This window comes from Chlorella variabilis (genome assembly GCF_000147415.1).
Source record: "Chlorella variabilis unplaced genomic scaffold CHLNCscaffold_9, whole genome shotgun sequence".
Lineage (NCBI taxonomy): Eukaryota > Viridiplantae > Chlorophyta > Trebouxiophyceae > Chlorellales > Chlorellaceae > Chlorella > Chlorella variabilis.
The window spans coordinates 530,268-539,309 of NW_005435079.1; the positions used below are offsets into that span (position 1 = coordinate 530,268).

A 9,042-nucleotide genomic window follows, 5' to 3' on the forward strand; every position below is an offset into this window, starting at 1 on the left:
CCCCGTTTTTTGTTTTGGGGGGGGGGGGGGCTGATGGCCAGTGCGCATTGCGTGGATGGCCGCACAGCCAAGTGGGTGCTGCTCTTGCAGACAGCGATGTTGTGTACACAATGAAGCCCGCCTGGCAGAGCTACCTTGCTTTCATTGAACACGGCCGAGTGGATGGAGCCTTCCAGGCTGAGTATCTGTCAGGTGATGCTCAGACTTGCCTCGCAAGCTGCCACAGCTGCATTGCACTATGGCAGCCAATTCCCGAGTCAGTCTCATTCATGGGCGTATCGGTCTCGCCTCTCAATGTTGCGTCTCGCAGTGAACGGGGGAAACTATGTCGTACTCCCGACCCCAGGCGTGCTGGCCATGTTTGAGCAGTGGACGGCCATGTCGGCAGACATGATTAAGAGAAATGAACATGACCAACAGGGGCTCGACCGCTTGAATAACAGAGCTTGGAAGAGATGCACAGGCGCAAAGCCATGTGCGGCAGCTCGTGACGAAGTGAGACCAGGGCTGCCCTGGTTGCACCCGTTCATGTGCATTGCTCAACACCCAATTGACGCTGGTCTTCTTCCCATGCTCTGTAGCTGGACCAAACACACCAGATCATTGCCTTGTTTCGGGCGTTTCAACCCGGCTACTACCCGTACATCGACGACATCTGCACCCTCAGCAGACCACACTTGGCGCCGATGTTCGACACGTGCGACTGGCAAAGTGAGCAGGCCTGGTTCACACCCGCGTTGTGCTGGCAAGCCTATTTCCGCCATGGTTTTGATGCGGTCTTGCTGTGGCGCAGCTCTTGGTCCGTCACCCAGCCTTGCAGCCGCTCCCCTGCATTGCGCTGTCATCTCTGCAGTCCTCTTCTTGCACCCTCTCTGTGCCAATTACCAGCAGAAGCTGGATATCTTCAAGCAGCAACTGTTGTGGTTCCTGGACGATGAGAGTGAGTGCTCCGCTGCACACCTGTTGGTTGGAGGGTGCAGTAGGCTCGGGCAACAGCGGGGTCACCCTGTAATTTTGCCTCAGCACCGCCTGAAACCTGTGTCTTGTGCAGAATGCCTACCAAGCGGGGAAAGCAAAGTGCTGGCATGCCAGCTGCTGCGGTGGCGGGACCCTGATGTTGAGCTGCATGTGTATAGCTGCCCATCCTATGGGCTTGGATTGCAGCACGAGCGCCGACAATTCAGGAAATCGTTCTCTCCACCGCCACCGCAGCAGCCACCAAATGAGGCGTCGCAGACCGTCGCAGGCATTGGAAGCGCCAATGCGACGGGCAGTGAGCAGGCACAGGCGGCAGCGCCGGCAGCTCAAGCAGCCGTGGCAGGCACCGGATGACGCAGTTCCTCCTGCTTATTGCATTTCTTGGAACTGTATCTCCTGATTGCTTGTTTCAATTCAATCAGCATTTTTGATTGCAGCTACTTAGGCAACATGTGTTGCCCCCTGATGTGGCACCCTCCCTCAGGAGGGAAATCGCTCATACAGGGGGAGGGCCCCGAAGGGGCCGAAAATACAGGGGGAGGGGGGAGGGAGGAGGAGGGGAGAAGGAGGGGGAAATTGGCGCGCGCAGCGCGCCGCGAGCACCAAACGGAAGGAAGTTCGCCCCACGCGGGCTCGGGGCCTCGGCTCTGAAGCGGCCTGCGCCGTGTCATTTCCCTCCTTGTGATCGCTGAAGCTCGAGCAAAGCAGTGGCTAGCTGAACAAGAAGACGGGCGAGGGTGATGCCCGAGTGTTCCCGGTCTCCAGGCGTCCTGGCGCGCTGCAACACCCCCCAGAGAGTCCCATGTGTAGTAACAGCCAGGAAAGAGCTCTGAGGAAGCTGATCGCGCCAGAGGGCTTCCGCCGCCGCCGCCGCCCTTGCATTGCTGGCAGAGGGTTGGGCCCTCCAGGATGCAGCAGCAGTGTTGGCATTGGGCTGGGGCATGCAGCTGCAGTGTTGGCAGAGGCTGGGGCTCTCCAGCATGCAGCAGCAGTGATGGCAGAGGCTTGGGCTCTCCAGGATGAAGCAGCAGTGTTGGCAGAGGCTGGGGCTCTCCAGGATGCAGGAGCAGTGATGGCAGGGCTGGGGCAGGCAGCAGCAGTGTTGTCAGAGGGCTGGGACTCTCCAGAATGCAGCAGCAGTGATGGCAGGGCTAGGGCAGGCAGCAGCAGTGCTGGCAGAGGACTGGGCTCTCCAGGATGCAGCAGCAGTGTTGGCAGAGGGCTGGGCTCTCCAGGATGCTGCAGCAGTGCTGGCAGGGGCTGGGGCATGCAACAGCAGTGCTGGCAAGGGCTGGGGCTCTCCAGGATGCAGCAGCAGTGCTGACAGGGGCTGGGGCAGGCAGCAGCAGTGCTGGCAGGGGCTGGGGCAGGCAGCAGCAGTGCTGGCAAGGCCTGGGGCTCTCTAGGATGCAGCAGCAGTGCTGGCAGGGCTGGGGCAGGCAGCAGCAGTGTTGGCAAAGGGCTGGGCTCTCAAGGATGCAGCAGCAGTGCTGGCAGGGGCTGGGGCTCTCCAGGATGCAGCTGCAGTGCTGGCAGAGGCTGGGGCTCTCCAGAATGCAGCAGCAATGATGTCAGGGCTGGGGCAGGCAGCTGCAGTGTTGGCAGAGGTTGGGGCTCTCCATGATGCAGCTGCATTGTTGGCAGAGGCTGGGACTCTCCAGAATGCAGCAGCAGTGATGGCAGGGCTAGGGCAGGTAGCAGCAGTGCTGGCAGAGGGCTGGGCTCTCCAGGATGCTGCAGCAGTGCTGGCAGGGGCTGGGGCATGCAACAGCAGTGCTGGCAAGGGCTGGGGCTCTCCAGGATGCAGCAGCAGTGCTGACAGGGGCTGGGGCATGCAACAGCAGTGCTGGCAAGGGCTGGGGCAGGCAGCAGCAGTGTTGTCAGAGGGCTGGGCTCTCCAGGATGCTGCAGCAGTGCTGGCAGGGCTGGGGCAGGCAGCAGCAGTGTTGGCAAAGGGCTGGGCTCTCAAGGATGCAGCAGCAGTGCTGGCAGGGGCTGGGGCCCTCCAGGATGCAGCTGCAGTGCTGGCAGAGGCTGGGGCTCTCCAGAATGCAGCAGCAATGATGTCAGGGCTGGGGCAGGCAGCAGCAATGTTGGCAAGGGCTGGGGCTCTCCAGGATGCAGTTGCAATGCTGGCAGGGGCTGGAGGCAAATAAGATGCAGGCTGAGGCGGGCATGCAAGAACAGGAGTTGAGGGAGGGAGGTAAGTGCCCAACCATCTGCATGCTCTGACATTGCGCCGCGCCGACGGGCCTTGCATTTGCATGCCCCCTTGCTCCACCTCCTTGCAGTGTTGCATGATTACATCATGCGCGGCGCTGGAGGCTGATGCCTGTAAAGTTTGACCACATAGCAGCGATTCGGTTGGAGGTTGCCGCCGCTCCCGCCCCTCCTGCCGCCGCTCCTGCCGCCGCTCCCGCCCCTCCTGCCGCCGCTCCTGCCGCCGCTCCCGCCCCTCCTGCCGCCGCTCCTGCCGCCGCTCCAGCCGCCGCTCTCGCCGCTCCTGCTCCTGCTGCCGCCCCTCCAGCCGCCGCCGCTGCGGGGCCTGCTGCTGCGGGCGATGCCTCTGGCCAGGCGATGCCTTGCCGCTCCAGCTCTGCGCGCCGCGCTGCCGCCGCCGCCGCGCGCTCCTCGCTGCTCCCGCTGCCCTTGGCGCGGAAGGCCTCATCTGCCGTCTTGGCCTTGCTCCACTTGCGCGACACCTGCTGCCGTTGCTGTTCGGTTAAGCGCTCGTTGAACGCCTTGTACCACTTGCACTGCAGGCTGTGCACGGTGGTCAACTGCACAGGCCAGTCGAGGTAGTAACGGCAGCCGCGGCAAAGGTTTGGGCCTTTGCGGGCAGCACGGCCTTGGCTGCGCCCAGCATGCCCCTGCCCGCGACCGCCGCGCCCAGCAATGCCGCTTGACCGCTGCTGCTGCTGCTCCACCAAGGCCGGCGCGGGGCTGAGCACGATGGGGCCAGAAGCAACGGCGGTGGCACCGCCTGGGGTACCGCCGACAGCTGCCGCCGTTGCCGCCGCCTCCGCAGCTGCCGCCGTTGCCGCCGCTGCCGCCGCCTCCGCAGCTGCCGCTGTTGGCGCCGCTGCCGCTGCATCCGCGGCAGCCAGCGTAGCCGCGGCGGCGGCGGCTGGCGCGTTGGGGTCCTGCGCAGCGGCTGCTGCGAAGCGCTGCTGCTGGGCCTCGTAGAACTCCTTGAGGAACTTGCCGGTTGTGGGCTTGAGCGCTGTCGTGGTGCAGCTGCGGGCAGCCGCATCAAGGCGCGGCGCCAAGCCTGCCGTCCACTCTGCCGCCAGGTCCTCCCACCGCTGGCCGTCCTGCGGCACTCTGCCGCTCCGCGCGGCCAGCAGCTCCCAAAGGTATGCATACGTCTCCTCGCAGTGCGGTGGGGGGAAGGCCAACGCCACAGCCGGGGCGCGGCGGACGATGGAGTGGCTGCGTGTGGCGCTGCTGGACCGGGCGCCAGGCGGCGATGCTGCCGTCGCCGTACGCACCGTGCGCCGCTGACGCTGGGGGCTGCGCGCCTCGCTTGCATCCTCGTCGCTGCTGCCAGCAATTTCACTCCAGCGCCGCCGGTGCTGCGGCGTGCGGCGTGGCCTGGCACCTGCCTGTTCGGCGCCGTCGACAGGTGGCCCCAAGCCCTCTGCAGCACGCGCGGCCTGCAGGGAGAGGAGGGGACGGCGGGGCGGCGCGCTCAAGAGCGTGGGCGCCCATGCATTCACTGCTGAGGAGAGGGTGCTGCGCCGGCAGGCCCCTGCTGCAGCGCCGCCAGCCCCCCGTTGCTGCGCCCCCAGCAGCCCCCCTCCCTCCTGACCCCCGCACCCGGCTCTGCTCCTCGGCTGGCGCTTCCGCATCAGCAGGCCGCCCCGAGCCCTCCGCAGCACGCGCGGCCTGCAGGGAGAGGAGGGGACGGCGGGGCGGCGCGCTCAAGAGCGTGGGCGCCCATGCATTCACTGCTGAGCAGAGGGTGCTGCGCCGGCAGGCCCCTGCTGCAGCGCCGCCAGGCCCCCACCCTGGCCCCCGCACCGGGCTCTCCTCCTCAACTGCGTACAGTTCCCAGTCGGCCGCCACAGCCCGCGCAGCCTGCAGGGGAGGAAGGGCAAAGGGGCATCGCTGGCTGAGCGGGAGCGCTCAACTTGAGGGTGGCCGACAGGCGGCAGATGCGCAGCGTCACGTACCGTGCCCGCCACCTCCTCTACCAAGTCGTCGGCCTCCATCCAGCTCTCCAGCTCCGCGCTCTCCTCGGCCCTTGGCGTCGCCGGCTGCAGCTGCGCCAGGAGCGCCTCGAGCTCAGCTGCCCGAAACATCGCCTGCAGTGCGCCGCCCGGGTCGTTGAGCTTGGACTTGGTAGTAGCCTGCTCGAGGCTCGCCTTGAGCCGCCGCTGCGTGCGCGCAATGGCGTCGGCAGTGCTCCCGCTGCCACGCGCCGCCGCTGCCGCCGCATCGCTCGGCAGCTCCCCTGCCAGCGCAGCCAGCGAGCGCGGCACCAACAGGCAGCCGATGAAGTCGGCTGCAGTGAGGGGGGGCTTGGGCTCGCTGATGCCGGGGAACGGCAGGCTGCCCTCGGGGCAGCCCGCCGCACGCGCAGCTTGGCGCGCATCGTACAACAGGTGATGGTCGCCGCAGGGGTACGGCTTGAACTTGTCTGGGCGCGTGCGGGGGCGCGCCTCGACGGTGTACCTGGGGCCAGGGGACAAGGGGCAGGGGGTATGGTAGGCTGAGGATCAGGGGGGCACATGCGAGATGCATTGACAGCAGGGCGGGGCGGGAGGGCGGCGCATGTGGGATGCGTCCAGCAGGGCAGGCCCCCCTCCCCCAATGCCGCCCCTCAGCGCGCCTGAACTGAAAGTTGAGGATGGCGGCGTCCGCGTTCTTGGGCCCCATCTTGGTACCGGGCACAGCAGCCCGCATGTAGCGGTTCAAGCACTCCAGCTGGCTGGAACTGCGGATGGTGCGCGGTTTGCCGTTGGCGTCCTCATAGTACATGTCCTGGGTGGGGAGCGGGTCTGCAGGAGTGCAGGGGCTGCAACCATTGGGTGGGTGACGTGGCGGCGGTTGCATAGGGCAGCTCCTCAACCACAAGTCATGCCGCTGCCAAGCTCACGCACCCTCCAAGAAGCCTACTGCGATGAGTGCCTCGCTGCTGGTGATGAGCTTAAGCACGGCGTCGGTGATGAGGGGCTTGCCCGTGATCTCGCAGGTGGGGTTGGCGGCGGACCAGGCCTTGGCCCAGCCCTGGAAGCGGCGGAGGCCGTCCTCGCGTAGGGGGTGCTGCCAGCGCCTGCCCTTTGCCGACCAGAACCGGCGGAACGCCGGGTCCTTGGTGGGGAGCGGGGCAGCAACGCTGAGGTTGTGTTGCTGCTTCCAGGCATTGACGAGCTCGCGGTCCTTGCTATCGTAGATGAACGGCTTCTGGAGTGCGTCGCGTAGTTCCGCCATGGCAGCGCCTGCATGGAGTCAGGGCACGAGGCGAGGGCAATGAGTGCAACAGTATGCGCTGCAGTTACAACGCTGGTGGACAGCCGGGCAGCGTCGCAGCCGGGCAGCGTCGCAGCCCCCTAGGCCGCTGGCCGTTGATGCACCGCCCGCGCATGATCGCCGCTGCCTGCTTGCCCAGCCCCGCACCAGCGCTCCCCCGCCACACGCACATTTAACCCTGCAGCTCACCCCGGGCAGAGTGGTTGTGCGGCATGGCGTCCGAGAAGCGCTTCAGCACGTGGAAGTAGTCTTGCTTGACGATGGCCTCAGGCCAGACCTCCAGGATCACCCGCATCATGCCCTGCGGCCAGTCCACCCACCAATACAGCGGTTGCTGCAGGAAGGGAAGCGATGCGAGGCACCGGTGGGTGAGGGGGGAGGGGGTGAGGGGTGAGGGGGTGGAGGGGTGAGGGGGGAGCGGGTGGGGGGGGAGGCAAGCAGCCGCCCATGCGTCCCTTGCCCCCCGCCGCACTCACCTGGCCGCCGCTGCGCTCAATGTTGTCCCGCAAGCGTTGTAACGCGGGCTTGACCTCCTGCATGCTGGTGGTCTGCACGCCGATCTGCTGGGAGTCGGGGCGGCAGGGGTGGGCAACATGGGACGGCGGTGGGGGTTTGGGGGCAGCAAGGGGCAAGCGACCAGCAGGCACCGATGAGAGCGGCGGAGGGAGCAGGGGAAGGTAATGAGAGGTAGTGGGCTGAATGGCAGGCGGCCAGCAAGAGCGGCAGCGCCGACATGCAGCGCCGGCAGAGTTGTTGCACGCACCGAGAGCATGACCTCGCCCACCGAGTTGAGCATGTTGAAGATGGCCTCGTACGGCTTGCTCCCGTTGCTGGTGATCTTCTTGGCGGTTGCAAAGGTGTGGTCGCAGCTCACAGCGCGGTGGGGGCCCGCGTCGATGCCCGCCAGCACGGCCCGCTTCAGTTGCCGCCGCTCCTCCATGTGGACATCCAGCATCGTGCGCACGTAGGTTGCGCTCAGGAACTGCATGTGGGCAGGCAGGGAGAGGAGGGCAGGGGTAATGCGCTGTGGGAGAGGAGGGGGCTCTCTGAGAGACGAGGGGTGCCCACGAGTCCGTGGGAGGGCAAGCCGGTCGCGGCGGTGGCGCGCCGCTCCCTCGACAGCTGGGTGGTGCCGCGCACGCTGGCAGGCCGAGCCCCGCGCCGGCCAGGTCGACTCCGCCCGCTCCCTGCTTTCTCACCGGCAGCGGCCAGTCGTGCTTGGCGGCCGCTTCCACATCTGCAGGCAGCACACGATGCTGGCCGCCAATGCGGCTCATGCCGTAGAAGTCCAGCAGCACCTGCACGCGCCAGGCCTCCATCCTCGTGCGCACGCGCTGTATGGCGGCCTGCGGGGGGTGGGGACGAGACGCGATGGATGGGCAGGCGACGGGCTAAACGACATGCGATCAGGGCCCCTCGCCCCAATCCATCGGCCCCACCCACCCCAGCACCGCAGCGGTGCCATGAACACACCTCAATAGAGAGGCCAGACTCGTAGTCCAGGATGAGCTGGGCCAGCAGGTCCTTGTGCAGGGCACCCTTCTTGGAGAAGACGGCGGGCACCGCGTCGGCAATGAAGCCCAGGTCAACGATGCGCAGCGCGGCGTACAGCTCCTCACTCGTAGTGCTGTATTGGCCTACAAGCAAGGAAGTGTGCACTCTCACAGTCAGCTGTGCACACTCACAATCAGCAGCAGCCAGCCGCCGGGGCGCCGCAAACGCGTGCTCGGCCACCGCATGGCCGCCGCTCCCTCGACTCACGGCTGCAAGGCTCGCACTTCAGCTTGAAAGGCAGAACATAGGCGGCGCCTCCAGGCATCGCCAGCTTGCGGATGTTGGGCAGCTGCGGCCCCTTGGAGATGAGAGTGAACTTCAGGCAGTTGGGACAGGGCAGCTTGGCGTGCTGCGGCAGCGGCCCGCCCTGCGCCGCCGCCGCCGCCGCCCGGAGCGGGCCAGCAAAGTGCTGCTGCAGGTTGAGCGCCACGAAGTTGCTCCGGTGCATCAGCACGTCGCCCAGCGTCACTGCCCGGCCGTGGGCAGCCGCAAAAGCAGTCGCCTCTGGCCCTTCAAAGTTGAGGCGCGGCTGGGGCGCGGTTGCAGCAGCCTTATGCTTGCCGCCCAGCCCCAGGACGTGCTTGAAGACGCACTGGACGGCGCGCAGCTCAGCTTCCTTGCACCCCAAAGGGTCCCCATCCGCGCCGCCGCTGCTGTCTCCCGGAGGGGCCGCGCGGCCCCTCCCAGCGCTCATGAGTGATGTTCAGGTGCTGGTGGTGCGGCGGCGAAGCAGGGGAACGGGAAATGAGGGAGAGAAACAGGTTGGGGAAATCGCAATTTCCCCTCCCCCTGGGGGAGAAATCACCCTCAGGGCAACCCCCGCCCCCGCTCGCTCCTGGCAGCCCGCGCGGCGCTCCCCTCCCATACGTGAACTGACCCCATAGAGCCATGTTTGAGGGTTGAGCGGGGCGGAGCGGGGCTGCTTGCACACGTGATGGCATGCACGCTTCAACGCTCCCGCTGTCATCTCACCTCTCTAGCGTCAGAAATACAACTCTTACAAGCCAACCAACACGAACAGAGAGACCGAACAAC

The 9,042-nt window shown here is 66.3% G+C and overlaps 2 protein-coding genes across 2 annotated transcripts in view; one reads left to right on the forward strand and one right to left on the reverse strand.

Annotated features, from left to right (window-relative positions):
- CHLNCDRAFT_145339 (hypothetical protein) overlaps positions 1-1,226 on the forward strand; it is a gene marked incomplete at both ends in the record, with an annotated part of 2,868 nt that extends 1,642 nt beyond the window's left edge. The window contains 3 exons of the mRNA XM_005847862.1: positions 91-192; positions 854-940; positions 1,213-1,226. Of these exons, the coding sequence (XP_005847924.1) occupies positions 91-192; positions 854-940; positions 1,213-1,226 (203 nt within the window). The remainder of the gene's footprint in view (positions 1-90; positions 193-853; positions 941-1,212) is intronic.
- Positions 1,227-3,284: 2,058 nt separating this feature from the next.
- CHLNCDRAFT_145340 (hypothetical protein) overlaps positions 3,285-9,042 on the reverse strand; it is a gene marked incomplete at both ends in the record, with an annotated part of 7,125 nt that continues 1,367 nt past the window's right edge. Inside the window, 12 exons of the mRNA XM_005848021.1 lie at positions 3,285-4,634; positions 4,798-4,866; positions 5,002-5,058; positions 5,154-5,655; positions 5,819-5,981; positions 6,084-6,422; positions 6,643-6,787; positions 6,930-7,013; positions 7,217-7,435; positions 7,653-7,799; positions 7,927-8,090; positions 8,215-8,660. Of these exons, the coding sequence (XP_005848083.1) occupies positions 3,285-4,634; positions 4,798-4,866; positions 5,002-5,058; positions 5,154-5,655; positions 5,819-5,981; positions 6,084-6,422; positions 6,643-6,787; positions 6,930-7,013; positions 7,217-7,435; positions 7,653-7,799; positions 7,927-8,090; positions 8,215-8,660 (3,685 nt within the window). The remainder of the gene's footprint in view (positions 4,635-4,797; positions 4,867-5,001; positions 5,059-5,153; positions 5,656-5,818; positions 5,982-6,083; positions 6,423-6,642; positions 6,788-6,929; positions 7,014-7,216; positions 7,436-7,652; positions 7,800-7,926; positions 8,091-8,214; positions 8,661-9,042) is intronic.